This window comes from Cygnus olor, chromosome 3 (genome assembly GCF_009769625.2).
Source record: "Cygnus olor isolate bCygOlo1 chromosome 3, bCygOlo1.pri.v2, whole genome shotgun sequence".
NCBI lineage: Eukaryota > Metazoa > Chordata > Aves > Anseriformes > Anatidae > Cygnus > Cygnus olor.
Window position 1 is genome coordinate 120,568,310 of NC_049171.1, and position 18,201 is coordinate 120,586,510.

General features: G+C 50.0%; 2 protein-coding genes across 5 annotated transcripts in view; both read right to left on the bottom strand.

Annotated features, from left to right (window-relative positions):
• Positions 1-983: 983 nt before the first annotated feature.
• On the bottom strand, positions 984-3,158 carry INSM1 (INSM transcriptional repressor 1). The gene has a single exon (XM_040553363.1). It carries the CDS (start codon positions 3,104-3,106, stop codon positions 1,739-1,741), a length of 1,368 nt encoding a protein of 455 aa, XP_040409297.1. The 5' UTR covers positions 3,107-3,158; the 3' UTR covers positions 984-1,738.
• Positions 3,159-4,193: 1,035 nt separating this feature from the next.
• The window catches only part of CFAP61 (cilia and flagella associated protein 61), a 107,554-nt gene continuing 93,546 nt past the window's right edge, over positions 4,194-18,201 (bottom strand). For 3 of the 4 annotated variants that reach the window (XM_040551785.1, XM_040551784.1, XM_040551786.1), the window contains one exon: positions 4,422-6,536. In XM_040551785.1, coding sequence (XP_040407719.1) covers positions 6,164-6,536 — 373 coding nt within the window. In that variant the 3' untranslated portion in view covers positions 4,422-6,163. The other variant, XM_040551783.1, reaches the window with a different exon arrangement.

An 18,201-nucleotide genomic window follows, 5' to 3' on the forward strand; every position in this document is an offset into this window, starting at 1 on the left:
GTCCCCAGCCCAGAGCAATCAAATGCCTGAGCCGTGCCCTCAGCCCACGCCGGGCCCTGAGCACACCAGCAAGTGATGAAGGGTTTGGGCCCAGCGTTCTCACACAGAGCTGCGTGCCATAATGCCATAAGGGTGGCTCCGAGGCTTCTCCTTCTGCTGCCGGAGGGAGAGATGACATGGCGGCACCACAAAGCCTGCCAGAGGGCTTTCACTGGCCCAGTGTGCATCCTCCCCAGTCATGCTAGTATTTTAATGTTTTTCGCTAAAAAACTGAAGAACCTACTTTCTGAGCAAAGAGGGTGCGCCACCACACGTCAGGGCTGACTGCCCCAGCCCCTGGGGTGAGTGGGGTGCCTCGCTTGCTGCTCCCTCTGCCATAGCCGTCGCCCCTAGGTCTTTCACGCCGCTGAGCTGTGCCCCTCCCAGCTGGAGGGGTCCCCGCAGCTACTGGGGGTGCCGCAGAGCCCCCCGCGGGGCAGCGGGCTCGGCCCCGGTGGGTCCTGCACACGCGTGGCCGCCTCCCGCCGGGTGCAGCCGTCCTAGGGAGCCCCGGAGCCTGCCTTTCCGAGCGCACGGGAAAGCCTCCCGGGCGCCTTCCTACGCGCCAGAACCTCTTGAATAGCTCACCCTTTCCACCAAACGTGACACACGCACGCACGCACGCACACACATCCCCTCCCTCCGCTGCCCCTGCACCACTTTTCCATGGCTCTTGCGCCTGCCGTGAACGGAGCGCAGCGCAGGGACGGCCGGAGCCTGACCCGGGCTGGGGGCGAACACCCAGGGCTCCCATCCCTGCCAGCCCCCCCGGGACCCGGCCCGCCTCACCCCGCTCTTCTCCCCCCCCAGAACTGCCTTTTAATTAATCTCATCAGAAGGCGCAGAGCAGTGCGATACCTACTGGGGTGCCCTCCCGACAGGGCAGGCAGGGTCCGGCCCCAATCCCCCTGGCTAGGCCAAGCAGGAAGCAGTGGGGGCACGTCTGAATTTGAAAATATTTTATTTGAATAGTAAATAATTATACAGTTGAAACAGTTCTATCGAAGCACTCTATAAATAGCTAACAGTTAAGAAAATAATGTGTGTAGAAAAAGAGATTGCATCTAAAAGTAAGAGCTGTTGGTTGCACAGGATAAAATGGTTCAGACCGTGTGTTATTCTAGGTATAAAAGTTAAAACCTTTTAGCAGATCCCTTTAGAAAAAAAATCTTCTGAAATGCACAGTGAAATGGCGGGAGGGGGAGACAAAAAAAAAGCGCATTAGAACATCTGCGATCAAATAATATCAATCTTCATAATTAATATAAATAAATAACAAATAAATAACATAATTACGCAAACCAACATATACAAATAGTCAACTCATGAGCTACCTTAGTAAGGGCAAAACAAACAAAAACGGAAAGTTGGCATGTCACAGTTAAGGCAGTTTCTACAGCATTTTCTGGAGACCATCAACAGCAGAGTCAAGGCATTTGTGGCTACACTAAAGGAAATTCTCATTTCTCCTCAAGCGCTTTGATCTGTTCACATTTATAAAAACCGAAAATAAACGAAAAAAAGAAAAACGAAAAAAAAAAAAGGAAAAAGAGAGAGAGAGAGAGAGAAAGAGAACCCGAAAAGGTAACTGTAAAGCCAGATTCCAGCAGTTCACAAGCCATATTAAAGCTAACGGTGCGGCGAGTCCGGTGCGCAGCCCGCGGGAGGCGCTCGGCGGGCCGGGAAGGCACGGGCGGCTCTAGCAGGCGGGGCGCAGCGGCACCTGGAGCAGGATGACCTGCCTGTTCTCCGACGGGTGGCACTTGTTGATGTGCCGGGTGAGGCCGGGCGAGCTGTAGAAGGTGGCCGGGCAGTACTTGCAGGGGAAGACCTGGGCGGCGTGCAGGAGGCGCAGGTGTCGCTCCTGGCTGCTCTTGCTGGGGAAGGTCTCCCCGCACACGGGGCACAGGCGGCACTCGGCGGGCGGCGGCGCGGGCGGCACCTCGGCGGCGGGCTCGAGGGCCGGACCGGGGACCGGGGCCGCTCCCGCTCCCGGGGCCGGTGCCGGGTGGCCCAGCAGGTGCTTGCGCAGGTAGGCCTGCCGGCGGAACCGCTTCGCGCAACGCGGGCACTCGAAGAGCCCCTCCTCGGAGCCCGCCTCCGAGCCGCCACCGGGGCTTGGCGTGTCCCGCTCGCTGCCGCTGCCGCCCGCCTCCTTCGGCGGCTCCTCCGCCGGTGCCCGGCCCGGCTCGGGGCCGCCCTTGGCGGCGGCGGGCGGGCGCGGCTTGTGCCAGCGGCGGTGGGAGGCGAGGTTTGCGGGGCAGGAGAAGACCTTGTCGCACTCGGGGCAGCGGTACTCCACGCGGACGATGCGCGAGCAGCGGTGCTGCGCCAGCGCGAAGGGGTCCCCGTACTCCTCCTTGCAGAGCTGGCAGATGAACTCGCCCAGCGGCCGGGCGCAGCCACCCCGCGCCTTGGCCGGCGCCTCCACCGGGCCCTCCTTGATGCGCAGCCCCAGCACGGGCGACGTGGTCACCTCGTCCTCGAAGGTCAGCTTGCGGATCGCCTTCGCCTTCTTGCCCGACGGCGCCTTCTGCCTGCCGGGCTCCGCCGCTCCCGGCGGCCGCTTGCCGGGCTGGGGGCGGCCGGAGGCGGCGGCAGCGGGGGGGGCCCCGGCCGGGGCGGGCGGCGCGGGGCCGGGGGCGGCGGGGGCTGCGCCGGGGCCGTTGTTAGCGGCGGGCGGCTCGGCGTGGCCGGCGGCGGCGGCCCAGAGCTTGAGCTCGGCGGGGGCGAAGAGCAGCGGGTCCATGGTGCTGGGCACGGCCGGCGCGGGGAACGACTCCGCCGAGACGGGCGAGCCCAGGCTGAAGCTGCGCTCCAGGTACTTGTCCCTGCTGACGGGCCGCGTCGGGCTGTACAGCGCCTGCACGGCGGCATCGGGCGTCCCGAAGGGCACCGGCGGCGGCGATTCCCGCGGAGCCGGAGCGGGCAGCGGCGGCGCAGCGGGGCAGGTGGGCGGCGGGGCGCCACCGCCGGCGGGGAGTGGGGCGGCCTCGCGGCAGGCGCGCACCCGGTACGAGACGGGCGTGGGCCGCCGGCTGCGCTTCACCAGGAAGCCGCGGGGCATCTTCGCGCCGCCGCGGGAGGCCGCCTCCGCGCCCGGCGGCAGCGGCGCTCGCTCCCCTCTCGGCCGCCGCGCCGCCGCCGCCGCCTTTAAGCGGGCCGGGGCCATTGTTCGGCCCGGCAGCGGCGGGCACGGCCAATCAGCGGCGCCGCGGCGGGCGGCGGCGGCGGGCGGAGCGGCTGCACCTGAGCCCGAGCCCCCGGCCGCCCCCCCGCGGCGCGGCACACGCCCGACCCGCCCCCGGCACGCGTGGGCCTTTGTGTGCCGCCCGCGGCGGGGCCGGGCCCGCTCCCCCCGCCAGGGGCCGCCGGGGCCGTGTCTCCCCCCCCCGAGGTGCGGAGCCGGAGGCTCCGGGTGCGCTGCGGCGCGGGGGCGCCCGGGGGCCCGGCGGGACCGGGGCGCCGCTCGGCGGTCACGCGTTGGACGGGGACCCTGCAACCGGGCGGGGGGTGTCATGGGGGGCCGGGTCCTGCCCCTGCTCTGCGAGGGGACGAAACCCGGGGCGGCCGCTACCTGTTACGCGCCGCTCCCCGGGCCGCGCGGACACGCGGCCGCACGGGGCGGCGGCAGGTGGTGGGGCGAGCACCGGGCCGCGGCCCCGCTGCCCCTCAGCCCTTTGTCCGCGCCACACAGCCCAGGGCCGGGCCGTGCCCAGTGCCCCGCAGGTGGCGGCCGGGGGGGGGGGGAAGCAGCCGGCCCGGCCCGGGGTGCTGGGGGGCGGGGGCACGCGGTCGGCACGCGCGGCGCCCCCCGCCCGGCCCGGCCGCCTTTGTGCGCGGCATTAGCATAAAGCTGTGCCCGGCCGCCCGCGGGCCGCACAAAGGGCCGATGGGGAGGGGCCGCTCCCGGCACCGGCACCGGGGGGGCCGCCGGCGGGACGGGCAGGGTAGGGTCGGGCCGGGCCGACACGGGTCGAGCTCGGCCCACGGGCTGCGCTGCCCGCCCGTCTGCCGTGCCGTACCGCCCCAGCCCGCAGCCCCCCCCCCCCCCCCGCGGGGCGGCCCGGCCCGCTGCCATTAGCATACAGCTGCCGGCCCGCCGGGCACGCGCCGCGCCCCCCCGCCGGGGGCTGCCACGGAGACGCCGCCCCCGCCCCCGCCCCCGCTTCCCCCCACTCCTCCCGCTCAAAGCCCGGCCCGGCCCGCTCGTCCCCCGGCGCCCCGCTCACCTGCGGCCCGGGCGTACATGGGGAGGTGCGGGCGGTGGCGGTGCAGGTAGCGCAGGACGGGCTCTGGAGGCAGCGGCCGCTCGTCCGTGGGGTGCTCCGGGAGCGGCTCGGCCGCGGGTGGCGGCCCGGGCACCTGCGAGTCGGCAGCGCTCAGCCGCGGCGCGGAGCGGAGCCGCTCCGCCGCGTGCCCCTCGCGTGGCGCCCCGCGAGGGCCCTCAGGCTCCGTGCTGGCGGCCCTGGCGGGGACCCAGCCGAAGGGAAAGGGCCGGGCGCTGGGCACGGGCACCACGCCCGAGCCGTGCGCACGCCGTTTGCAGCGCTGGGTGAAGGTTTGTGTACGGGGCTTGAAAACACTTCCCGTGCCAGCCGCAGCTGGCCCCTCTAGGCATGTGTTGCTTCGGTGTTCCTTAAATATTTCCTTAAACATTGCCCCTAAACACGTGAGACTCATCACCAGTATCTGTGGAAACCGTAACTGGAAACGGCTGACCTGTGTGTGTTTACCCTCGGTTCTTACCCTGCTCTCTGGAAGACATGCTTTTTCCTCGCTTTTACATTTCATTACTAGCGTTTTTGCATGCCGAAGTGAGCTGAGCTATGAGCAACAGGAAGCACAGATGGCAGGTCTCCTGCCCCACACAGCAATACCAAGCCAGTCCCAAGGCACGTGTGAGATATTCCCTAAGTACCTACCATGCCTCTGGCAGCATGCCAGGGAGGAGCACCCCAGGAAAGTGTACAAAAGTGGCAGTCAATAAGTATTGTTAAAATCACCGTGAAGAAAATCCAAGCGAATATACAAAAGGCAAAGCCAAATTTGCATCCAGATGCAGTTACTGTCATCTGTGTTTCTGGCTCATAGAGGTGCTTTTGGTGCATTCAATGAGACTATTTTTGTGTGTCAGGTCTGCTGCCACTAGAAAAGGGTAAGGCAAGCAAGTCTTTAATTGTGACATTTGTAGGACACCAATTCCCCTTTCTCTAAAGTTGTTCACATTTACAGCATGTGAAATGTGGTTGAGTGATGGCAGGAGAAACACTTCTCATCAGGCCTCCTATTCTGCACAGAATTTCATTTTGTGTTTTTTTATAGATATCTTTCAAGAGAATCTAAAATAAAACTGCACCGAGGCATTGTCGGTATCATGACAAAAGGAGGAAAATTGCATCTCGCCCTTTGGGAGGAGGCAGGGGCCGAGCAATTGTGTATTACAGCTGTGACACAAGACAGCACACCAGTCTGGGCCCTGTGAGCGGGTGGGCTGCCATCCACGCAGCATCCCTTCCTTTTGTCAGCCTCTGTCCGTTCATAGTTGATTCTGTTTGCTTTCTGCAGTTAAAAACGTTGTCAGCGAATGCTTAAAAACACTGCACTCGCACAGAATCTTGCTGCATAAAACAAAAGCAAACACAGTGTGAGGAAAGGGAGGGCCAAGTGGTCCCTAACAGCAGGTTGGAAGGATCAGGATTTGGGCTGCCATTAGGTCTGAGAGCAACCAGAAATACGCTGGGGTAGGGCGGTCCTTGGGTGGTTGGAAATCTGCTGCAGACAGCGGTTGTTTCGTGGTGCGCAGTGGGCTTGGGTTTTGAGCAGGCAAAGTTACAGACTACTGAGTCTTTATGCCTCTTGTCTACAGTATGAAGGCTACAGCTGTAAACAGCACTAGCAAACATTTTAATCCTTATTCAGGAAATCCACCTATCACTGAGAAAAAAAAAATTTTGACTCTTTTATTTACAAAGGCCATTCCCTATGTGTAGATGTTGAAAAATCTACTTTTCATAGCCTCAGCTGAGACAGGTTTACGATGGCATTTAGTGTGTTCCTATTAGGATTTTTTTTAAGTGATAACTGGATAAAAGAAGCCTCCAGATCCTCCTGGATATTTCTACTAAACTGCATGTGTAATGCAAAAATGCTGTGCAGGAAAACAAAGCAATTTAGTGAAAGGTTCTACTGACAAATCTAAAAATATGCCAAAACAATGAAACCAAACAATATGCTGTACTTGGTGAAACCCCCCGGCTAGGTATAGGATCTGTTCAGGTTTCCCAAAGGAAATAGCTAAACAGAAATGCAACGCTTTAGGAGAAGGATGGGGAAAGAAACCGAAGTGAACAACACTAACAAATTGCCCAAATAATAAAATGCACTTGCTGGTCATTTTTCTTACCTGTTCCGACAGCAGGATTTGGCGCAGTTCCTTCTTGAGATCAATAAACCGATCGTGATAGATGGCCATGGACCAAGGTTCCCTGAAGTAGCTGGTTAAAAAAGAAGAAATTTAGTTATCTTGTGAACCTCTCATTAACCACTAATAAAGTATTTACCTGCTTTTTTGCCTTTATAAATTACAGTTCTGGACCCATCATGATCGTTTGTTCATGAAATGCCTCCCATAACAGCATGGTCAATCAATTCTTTTAATGGATGTTCCTGATGTACAGCCAGCTTCAGTAATTACATTTAAAGTGGCTTAATTCAGAGCTGTGGCAAGACCCAGTGAAGAATCCTGATTTTATCAGAATTTAAAAGCCCGAAGACCTGTAAAGAACGGTGTCTCCATTATCTGTCCTCATTTGAGAAAAGCAGATTGCAGGATTAACTGAACTGCTGCATAAACAAATTAAATTTGTGTAGACAATGACACAAATGTTGTTCATCATTAAGGTTTCTGGATTAATAAAGGCCAGAAAAACAGGCCACCACAGTGTTGCAATATGTTCTTTGCAGTAGTGTGCTGAAGCTAAATTGAGGCTATTCTGGGAGGAAGCTCTTGTAACTTTTTCTTCCACTGACAGCATTCATGACAGCATTCTTCTGAGAAAAAGGAGTAAAAGGATGGCGAGGACATGACTTGACATAGAACTTCAATGCTGCAAAAATAATGGGAGGCAGCTTAATTACAAAGCTGTGAATTATTTCTGTTACCTCTATAATGAAAAATAATTTTTACAGTTTCACAAAATGCTGTGCATGTGTAAGTCTTGCTAATGCTAACCGGAGGCTCACCCAAATAACGACTGAACAGATGTCAGCGGGGGTCACCCGGGAAGCTTTACGAGGGGTGTGCTCACATGGCCACAACCAGTGTTGCTCTCTTTGGAAAGTCAGTGGCATCGCTGGCACTGCTGTCAGGAGTGCACCTGCGCTACTGCTTGATGCAGTTGCATGGTCAATAAGTGAACATCTGCATAAAGCAACTTAAAAGGTGACATGCAAGCTTAATAATTCTGACTTATCTGTCTCTACAGAAAACTAATGTGCTGTTTCCTTTTGGCAGAAGAAAGGTTTTTGTAATGTCGATTTGCCATATTTTCTGCCTCTCACTCCTTGACTGAAACTTCAGCTCTCATTAATGCCCTGCACAATTGACAACACTTTGTGTACCTGGCAGAATTTAGCTTGTTTTTTTACACACTCATCCCATGATAAGCTCTTTTCTCCCTTTTCACTGTGTCCCCTTCATCTGCATTTCACTTTGTATTGTCAGCTGTCTGGGCTGGGGCTGCCTCTCCATGTGATCTGCGGTGTCTGGCACAGTGGGGCTCTCCGGTAGATGTTTTCCCAGTATGAATATTTATTGACACTATTACAAATACTATGTTCTTGCTACAGTAAATCCTGCCCAGCCTCAGAGTCTCTGGCACCATGTGACCAAGACTGATGCTACTTGTTCATTTGGATATGAAATGCGCTAAAGAGCTCAGCTTCAAGTATCTTCATTTAAGTAATTATGTACCTGTAAGGTGCAGAGAGAACAGGATATTCCCCAAATATTGAAGCAAATTCAATTTCAGAAGAAAAGCCCCACCCAACCCAAACCTTTAACTTAATGTCAAAATTAGATAGCGAAGCAGGGAGAAGGGCGGTGTGTGAGTGTGCGTGTGTTATATAAGAATACATTAAGATAATTAAAGGCTCTCCAGTCTTACTGATATGCCCTTCTAAAACCCATGTTCCACCGGCCAAACATTTTATGTTTACAAGTTGGTATTTGGGTTCTAATTCTAACCCTAATGGTGATTTCATCTCTTGATTGAGGCACATCTAACTGCCTTACATTTGTTACATCATTCGCCCACCTCACCAAGATGTCACACTAAATAATGTTTATAAAATATTTCAGGGATGCTATATGTTGCTGCTAACATCACCAGTTCAGCCAGTAAGTGCATTTTTTTGCCGGTTCATGTCAATGTTCCCAGATTTGGAGCTTAAAAAATGAAATTTGCCACCAATTTACAATATTTGATGTGAATAAAATGCCCTTTTTGGAAAATGCTTTGTTTGCATTTTCTAGATAGACTGCCAAGAGGAGGTACCAGTAAACAACGTTTACTCCCTGATTTCCGTTACTTCCCTTCACCTGAAGAAACGTAAGCATCAAAGGCAGTTTATAGATGTACTTGACAGAAACACTTCAGTTGCTGTGCTGGCTCTGCATTTTTATCTGTTTTTTTTTTTTTTTTTTCCATTTGAATCACCTTTCTAAAGGGACACGTGGTGTTTTTGAGAAAGCAGATCTACATATAGCTGTTAAAGCAAATTTTACTAATGAAAAAGAAAAAATGAAGCCAAACCAACAAGTCAACTTTCTGAGGCTCATTCTGAATTTTATTACCACTTTAGCAGCAGTCCCTCAGGGCAAGCTGTAGAAGGCTTGAAAGTATAATGCTCTTCAGTATACAAGATGAAGCTGGCATGCTACCAACGGAGGCTCAAAGGCTCCTCAACTATCATGAGAACGGCATCTGCCACGTATGTTTGCACCATTTAGTCTTTCATAACCTGCCAGAGCGATCAGGCTAAATATGTACAAGATGACAATGTTTGCCAGAAGCATAACGGGTTTTCAAACTTGGTCACTTCCTAACGGGGATCCCCTACTGGCAGACTTTTATATCTACAGAAGCTATCACAGGAAGGCATTTTTAACAAGATGGGATGAAATGGTCTCCTTTTGAAGACAGTAAGCGACATCCTTTTTGTTGCTAGGGAGCTGTTCTCGCCTTTCATTGACAAACAATATTTAAAGTCTGTTCTGCCTCATTTGTGATGTATAGCCTATATTAGATGAAAGGGAAGAAGGAGGAAAATATTTAGTGGCATCCTGTACAAAAGACAGGGAATATTTCGCTTTTGAAAAGATACAGCACAACAAAAAATGGGTAAAGTTGGCTACTGCTAGCAAGCAAAAATGGAGTATGCATGGAAATGGTTTTCAGTCCGAGAGCTTTAATCTGCAGTTCATTTGCACCTACACAGCACTTTCAGAGAACAACTCTGTTGTCTCAAGGGAAGTTAATTCTGAAGTGGCCGCACTTGTGCGATGTGACCTCTCAAAGGCAGCGAGGACCCGGTGCCGACCTCTGGCAACGGTCCAGTCGGGTAAGCCAGGTGCAGCAGGCATGAGGTGTGCCGCTGACTGCACGATGTGAAAGCCAAGAAGTCTTAATGATTGAAGCAGAAGCCTTCAGAATAAGATTCAACTCTTACAACCAAAACAAAAAAGCAGCACAAAGAAAAAATGTAAATAATTACAGTTTTACAAATAATTTAAAGTCCCATGGTAAGAAAGTAATGGCAGAAGGGTGAAGACCAGCTCTGCAGACTGAGCTTATCTACTCTGATAGACTTAATCACAGAATCACAGAATCAGAATTGTAGGGGTTGGACGGGACCTCCAGAGATCATCGGGTCCAACCCCCCTGCCAAAGCAGGTTCCCTACAAGTTGCCCAGGTAGGTGTCCAGACAGGCCTTGAATATCTCCAGAGAAGGAGACTCCACAACCTCCCTGGGCAGCCTGTTCCAGTGCTCTGTCACCCTCACCGTGAAGAAGTTCTTTCGCAGGTTGGTGCAGAACTTCCTGTGCTCCATTTTGTCGCCATTGCCCCTTGTCCTGTCCCCACAAACCACTGAAAAGAGGTTGGCCAAATCCCTCTGTCTCCCACACTTAAGATATTTGTAAACATTAGTAAGATCCCCTCTCAGTCTTCTTTTCTCAAGGCTGAGAGACCCAGGTCTCTCAGTCTTTCCTCATAGGGAAAATGCTAATAATCATCCTTACCATTTGCAGGCTTGGCATAACTGTAATACTCATACAGACCAGTTTTATCACACCACGGCAGTATTTTCCAAACTTCTGCAAGTTGGGCTTCCCTTCATGAAAATGAAACAAAGTGAGGCCCAAGTAGCTTCCACGCATACCATCAAAGATGTGCGTATGAAGATTGTTGTTTATTTTGTCATTTTCATATTTGGCGCTTTTCTTGGAAAATCTCATCTGAAATTCTCTCAAAAAAAAATCACCAGCGGAAAGAGAAACTAAGAGCAGTGATGTGAATGTATCAAAAGTAGCAAAAAGAAATCAGAAACCAATTTTTTTTTAAAGTTTGATTTTCTGATTCCTCTTAATTTGAAAGTCAATCTCATTAATTACAACCTAAAACCCAATGGTTTACTTTTTAATACAAGGACTGTAATAGGTTTTTAATTATGTCCATTCCTTTTCTTGCTGCTTCCACAAGGCAGATGACAGCAGAGATAACTGGTGCCACCGTGGTCAGGCCTGGGGCACATCTTGTGGATCAGGAGCGTGGAGCCAACGGCTCATTAAACTACGGAGGAACAGTTGCTGCCTGCAGGTGAGTTTATCAGGTTACCAGAAGGTGTGAGCGTGCCGAGACAGCCAGGCTGTAGTGCAGAACCCAGCTAAAAGAATTGAAGCCAGGGACCTCGCCGGCTGGATGCTCGCGGCTGCCCCACCTGTGCTCCTGGTGACTTCTCTGCTGCGAGGCTGGGACGAGGGAGGATTCCAACAGCCCAGAGGGCAGCTGTGCACCGGTTCCTTGTGACAACGCCTTTGGAGAATCCTGCCATAGACCACTGGCATGTTTGAACCACAGTTTTGGGTGATGTTGTCTGATGCTGTTTGTTGGTCTTCTTTTGCTATGTAAATCTTTTATGGCAACAGTAATGAAACCAAACTGAACTCCTTGCCTCCTGCTATCCCCACTCTTTCACAGAGAGTCTATGAAGTGGTTTGCATCCCTTTGTAACTTCTGGTAAATGTCTCTAGATAGGTAGGATCCATATGGATCTCTTGAAATCACATTCGTGTCATAATGAAGCAGCCCATAGATCACTAATGACCTGCCTTATGTCCTGCTCAGGTCAGAGGCACTCTGCTCAATGTTGCATCTTCCATCATCCAGCGCTGTAAGCACATGCAGTTGGTTGTCAGAGCGGCGCGCATTTTTTAGGACACAAAATAAAACAGTCACTGGTAAGCTCATCTCCTGTGAATCTGTGATTAAAGTTTCTGTTTGTCTCCACAGCTTCCCACACTTAGTGGTGAAGTCACAAATCAGTTGTCCATTTTTCTTGGGTTAATTTTTTTTTTAAATGTAATCCTTGAAATGCAAAAGTTTCCAGGCTGTATCAGCTATCTCTGAATGATACTGTATCACTGTATCACAGAATCACAGAATCATTTAGGTTGGAAGAGACCTCCAAGGTCACCTCGTCCAACCTATGACCTAACACTAACAAGTCCTCCACTAAATCATATCACTAAGCTCTACATCTAAACATCTTCTGAATACCTCCAGGGATGGTGACTCAACCACTTCCCTTGGCAGCCCATTCCAATGCCTAACAACCCTTTCGGTAAAGAAGTTCTGCCTAATATCCAACCTAAACCTCCCCTGGCACAACTTTAGCCCATTCCCCCTCTTTCTATCACCGGGCATGTGGGAGAATAGACCGATCCCCACCTCGCTACAGCCTCCTTTAAGGTACCTGTAGAGAGCGATAAGGTCGCCCCTGAGCCTCCTCTTCTCCAGGCTAAACAACCCCAGCTCCCTCAGCCGCTCCTTGTAAGACTTGTTCTCCAGACTCCTCACCAGCTTCGTTGCCCTTCTCTGGACGTGGTCGAGCACCTCAATGTCCTTCCTGTAGTGAGGAGCCCAAAGCTGAACACAGTACTCGAGGTGCAGCCTCACCAGAGCTGAGTACAGGGGGACAATCACTTCCCTAGTCTGCTGGCCACACAGTTTCTGATACGAGCCAGGATGCTGTTGGCCTTCCTGGCCACCTGAGCACACTGCTGGCTCATATTCAGCCGACTATGAACCAGTACTCCCAGGTCCTTCTCTGCCAGGCAGCTTTCCAACCACTCATCTCCCAGCCTGTAGCGCTGCTTGAGGTTGTTGCGCCCCAGGTGCAGGACCCGGCACTTGGCCCTGTTGAACTGCATACAGTTGGCCTCAGCCCATCAATCCAGCCTATCCAGATCCTCCTGCAGAGCCTTCCTACCCTCGAGCAGATCGACACATGCACCTAACTTGGTGTCGTCTGCAAACTTACTGAGGGTACACTCGATCCCCTCATCCAGATCATCAATAAAGGTAGTGAAGAGAACTGGCCCTAATAGTGAGCCCTGGGGGACACCACTAGTGACCAGCCTCCAACTGGATTTGACTCCATTCACCACAACTCTTTGGGCCCAGCTACCCAGCCAGTTTTTAACCCAATGAAGTGTATGCCAGTCCAAGCCATGAGCAGCCAGTTTCTTCAGGAGAATGCTGTGGGAAATGGTGTCAAAAGCCTTACTGAAGTCAAGGTAGACCACATCCACAGCCTTTCCCTCATCCACTAAGTGCGTCACTTTGTCACAGAAGGGGATCAGGTTCATCAAGCAGGACCTGCCTTTCATAAACCCATGCTGACTGGGCCTGATCGTCTGTTTGCCCTGTAAGTGCCAAGTGAAAACACTCAAGATAATCTGCTCCATGAGCCTCCCCGGCACCGAAGTCAGACTGACAGGCCTATAGTTTGCCGGGTCTACCCTCCGGCCCTTCTTGTAGATGGGCGTCATGTTCGCTAGCCACCAGTCGACTGGGACCTCCCCTGATAGCCAGGACTGCTGATGAACGATGGAAAGTGGCTTGGCCAGCTCTTCCACCAGTTCTCTCAGTACTCTCAGGTGGATCCCATCCAGCCCTATCGACTTGCGTAGTGCTTTAGCAGGTCGCCAACCATTTCCTCGCGGATTATGAGGGCCACGTTCTGCTCCCCATCCCCTTCCACCAGCTCAGGGGGCTGGGTACCCAGAGAACAACTGGTCTTGACATTAAAGACTGAGGCAAAGAAGGCATTAAGCACCTCAGCCTTCTCCTCATCTCTTGTCACTAAGTTCCCCCCCCCCATCCAGTAAAGGATGGAGATTCTCCTTAGTCCTCCTTTTGGTGTTGATGTATTTATAAAAACATTTTTTGTTAACTTTAACAGCAGTAGCCAGACTGAGCTCCGGATGAGCTTTGGCCTTTCTAATTTTGTCCCTGCAAAGCCTCACAACATCCTTATAGTCCTCCTGAGTGGCCTGCCCTCTTTTCCAAAGGTCGTAAACCCTCTTTTTCTTCCTAAGCTCTAGCCACAACTCTCTGTTCAGCCAGGCCGGTCTTCTGCACCGGCTCGTCTTTGGGCACATGGGGACTGTCTGCTCCCGAGCCTTTATGATTTCCTCCTTGAAGAGTGCCCAGCCTTCCTGGACTCCTCTGCCCTTCAGGACTGCCTCCCAAGGGACTCTGCCAACCAGTGTCCTGAACAGCTCAAAGTCTGCTCTCCGGAAGTCCAAGGTAGCAGTTTTACTGATCCCCCTCCTGACTTTGCCAAGAGTAGAGAACTCTACCATTTTATGGTCACTGCCCAAGACAGCTCCCGACCACCACATCTCCCACCAGTACTTCTCTGTGAACACCAGGTCTAGCGGGGCACCTCCCCGGGTAGGCTCACTAACCAGCTGTGTCAGGAAGCTGTCTTCCACGCCCTCCAGGAACCTCCTAGACTTCTTCCCTCTGAGCTGTATTGTATTTCCAGGATATGTCTGGGAAGTTGAAGTCCCCCACGAGAACAAGTGCTGGTGATTGTGCGACTTCTGCCAGGTGCTTGTAAAATGCCTCATCTGTCTCCTCATCCCGGTTTGGCAGTCTATAACAGAACCCCACCATGATGCTTGCCTTGTTGGCCTTCCCACTGATCCTAACCCACAGGGACTCAACCTTAGCATTCCCAGCCTCGAGTTCTGCAACATCAAAACACTCCACCACCCCTTCTGTGCTGTCTGTCCCTTCTGAAGAGCCTATAGCCATCCATTGCAGCACTCCAGTCATGGGAGTGGTCCCACCACATTTCAGTGATGGCAATAGCTTGCCTGCCACGATGGCTTCCAGCTCCTCCTGTTTGTTGCCCATGCTGCATGCATTAGTGTAGATGCACTTCAGTTGGGCCATTGCCCTCTCCCCCAGCCCTGACATTGTTCCCTCAGGCTCATCTCTAAAGAGCCTCATTTCATCCCCGTCTCCCTTCTTACCTAGTTTAAAGTCCTCTCAATGAGCCCTGCCAGCTCCAATTTGATCAGTTCTCAAATATTAAGCCTTCAAAATATTCAAAGTAATTTCTTAACACATTTAGATTCTTCAAACTTGAGATGATTTTGGCCATTTAGGGAAGCTGACTTTCTCATTCGTGCTTTTAGCATGTGATGGAAAAAGTTACCCTACTGCTGGTGTGCCTTTGCTTCAGCATACTTCATTCCTTCTGCTAAATTTTTCCACAATAACAGAAAGGTGCTGCAATTACAGACACAGACTTATCCACAACGACAAACACAGACAAAACTAAACAGTTGCTCAGCTGACCTGGGGTCGAGTATACTACAGTTACACCACAAGTACCTATGAAGAGCAGGGAATTCCACTCCAAGGAGTGGGGAGAGGAAACTGTTGTGATGGGTTGGGATGGACAGAAGTACACATAAGAAGAAATGTCCCATCTTGCCAGGAAAAGAGAAGATGCATTGTTTTGGGGAAAATAATGGATATTTTTAAGACTCAATTACAAAAATACTGTGATTCTAGTGGAATAAATAGAATATTTGTAGCTATATCTTGCATAAGTAGACCAGAAATCAGAGTAGAAATTCAGTTGCTGACAATATAGATACCATAAACACTGAGCATTTCCTACTACATATCAACTGACCAATAATTTGGAAAGACAGCTTGTATATATAAGGAAAAATCAAGACCAACTTGAGCTAACTCCCATAATGCAGCACTTGAAAACATTGTTCTTAATCACAAAGAACATAAAATGTTCTCTGGTTTGCAGTGTCTTAAAATTCACTTAAAATTGCTGAACAATCAAGCACAAGTTGGAAAAATGGCATGCTAATAGCAAGAATGCTATTTAACTCCTTGCTCTAAAATTCCACTCACTGAACACCCATTTGCCCAAGCGTTTGCGTTACTCCTGTTGAATTCATTAATCTGGGACTGTTACTGCTCTGACCCAGAAATTAGTGAAATCAGTAGTTTTATGGACAATGAGTCTGGATCTATGATTTACTTTGTTAGGCATATTTACAAAATAGTGATGCAGTTCATTAACTTATAGGCTGATGATTCATTTGTCCTTTTTGGTAAGTAAATCATAGACAGGAAGCCTGTGTTTTTTTACTACTTTTAACAGCAGTAAAGCCTTCCACTTGGAAGACAACTGGTTTAAAACCTCTGGTTTATCAAACCCTTTTGTTTGCAGCTGAAAGAGCAAAAAACAGTGCAGTGTAACGAATCTCACAGTTGTTGCTCAAGAAAAATGGCCACTGACTCCAGCCTTTGTAGCAGACAAGGCTCAGCCCCCAATCAAAACAAAGACAAAATCAAATCAAAACAAAACAACAACGACAACAAAAACAAACAACACATGCACACAAACATCACACTGGGGCTACTGCAGAGACATGGTGACTTCAGTGAGATGTGGGTCACGGTTTACAGTGTTTACTGCTTGCCAGCGTCTTCACTTTGCAAAGGCCAGTTATCCATCATGACTGATAAATCACTTCTGTTTTCTGCATTTTTAATATCCAGGAAATGTTACAATAAAGTGCCATTACCTGGAGGCACCGTTAGAAAACAAATCTTAGCAGCATTTGCTTCCTGTTGAAATGCTGCAGTCCTTTCCTATTCTCAGTAACCAAAAAGAGATATTCTCCATTATTTCAGCACTGGGAATTGGTGTCCAGTGCTTATTTTACTAGATAGTAGCAGTTATTGTATATCTCATTGTCACTAAATGCTACTCTTTAAACTTCCTAAACTCTGTGCCTTTTAGAACTGATATAAAAACATTGCTGTCTGTTCTTTCTACAGGAAAATTATAGCTGACCCTCAGGTAAGGTTTACTGCATTTTTTCACGTAAGACTATTTCACATGTAATGTATTATGAAAAACAATTAAAAAGAAATTAAATCCGGCTCACAAACTCAACAAATATGCTGTGTGGAATGGTATGATTGCTTTTCTGTAATTACTTGCTTATGAATTCAGAGTTCAATCATTCATAATGGTTTGCATAATTATTAATATGAATCAGCAATGTTTGACTGCAAATTAGTGTGGTAAGACTCAGCTGACTGGCCTTTACTTACTAATTTGGACGTGGGGTTTCTTAGTAACATAGCTCTTCATTAGCAAGTTAGCTGCTTCTTAAAACTACATTAATATATAAAAACTGAAAGTCACCTAAAGGGGTCTACCATTGGTATTGATTTGCTGTGAAAGTACAGCTTTACCAGGGTACCTTGGGGTTAGCATTTAATTCTAGTAAGGAAAATAGATGTTAGTGCTTTGATATCCCTTCATGTGTTCCTTTTTCCTTCGCTCTCTTTTCATAAAAAGCACACAATTTGTCCTCTAATTAGGCTGCCAAGTGTACTGAGTAGCATTAGTCCCTCTCAGCCATGCTCACTACCTGCCACATTTCCCTTCTGTTTTTTTTTCATGCCTGCAGAAAATAAATCTCACTGTCTGCATGATGAACAAAAGCCTAAGGTGGAATCCCTTAAATGTAACTGCAGTGTGCTAATGTATGGGACCCAGCACATCCCGGACAGCACTGCAGTCTAGTTTTTCTCTTAATGAACAATCATGCTCCATTTTTGAAAGTCTGTTTTAAAACCAGCTTTTGTATGTAGAATGTATTTCTTGTTTAATCACTTATTATCCAGGCTATATTTAATAAATGTATATCAGTAACTAGTCCTTTAAAAAATAATACTGAAAACATCAAATGTTCTTTTTCCTAATTTTTCTATTATGCTGTGAGATTTATTAGAGCTGTGTCATTAAACAATCCAGTGTGGTATTTCTGCTTAAACTCTCATTAAATGACACTGATTAATACATTACTTTTAGCCTAAAGTACAGAGTGTTATGATGTGTGAATTGAATTTAAGCAGAAAAGGCCAAACGGTTACTTTGAAAGAAGCAAATGTTGTTCATACTGCTCAAAATATTTAAGCATTTAGCCTGAACAGCTAGTACAAAAAATTAATGTGAGCATAAATGAGCGTGTTTGAAGAGAACAGCTATGGAAACATCCAGTGGTATTATCCGCTTTTATAGTTTGTGCACGGAATTTTCCAAAGCTCCTTAGTGAATGGCAACTTGACCCCCTTCACTCCTTGCTGTTGTGTGTTTGGGAGCCTTCTGTCCTATTGCGTATCAGTAAGGCTTAGGTTCCTGCATCAGGGATTTTTTTGGTAAAAAAAAAAAAATTAGACTTTAATAGGCACAAGGCGTTACACAAGATTTAGGCACTTATGCCAATGGGGGTACTTCAAAAACTTCGACATGGTTACTGGGTAACCTTGCAAGGCTTTTCTCCTAAACATCTGGTTGTGGAGATGCCCAGAAGTATATCTGTCTAACCATGAATGAGCAGCAGAGTCTTATCTTACATATGCACTTCTCAGTTATAGCTGGAAAGTTGACATATATAATAGAGCAACATCTGAATCTCCAGGTGTTCCCCTCAAAATAGGAAGTAGGAATTGACTTACTACTTCTCAACACACACT

What these genes read in the sequence shown, in the direction of transcription:
- INSM1 (XM_040553363.1), bottom strand. Translation starts at nt 3,106, where the DNA reads ATGCCCCGCGGCTTCCTGGTGAAGCGCAGCCGGCGGCCCACGCCCGTC.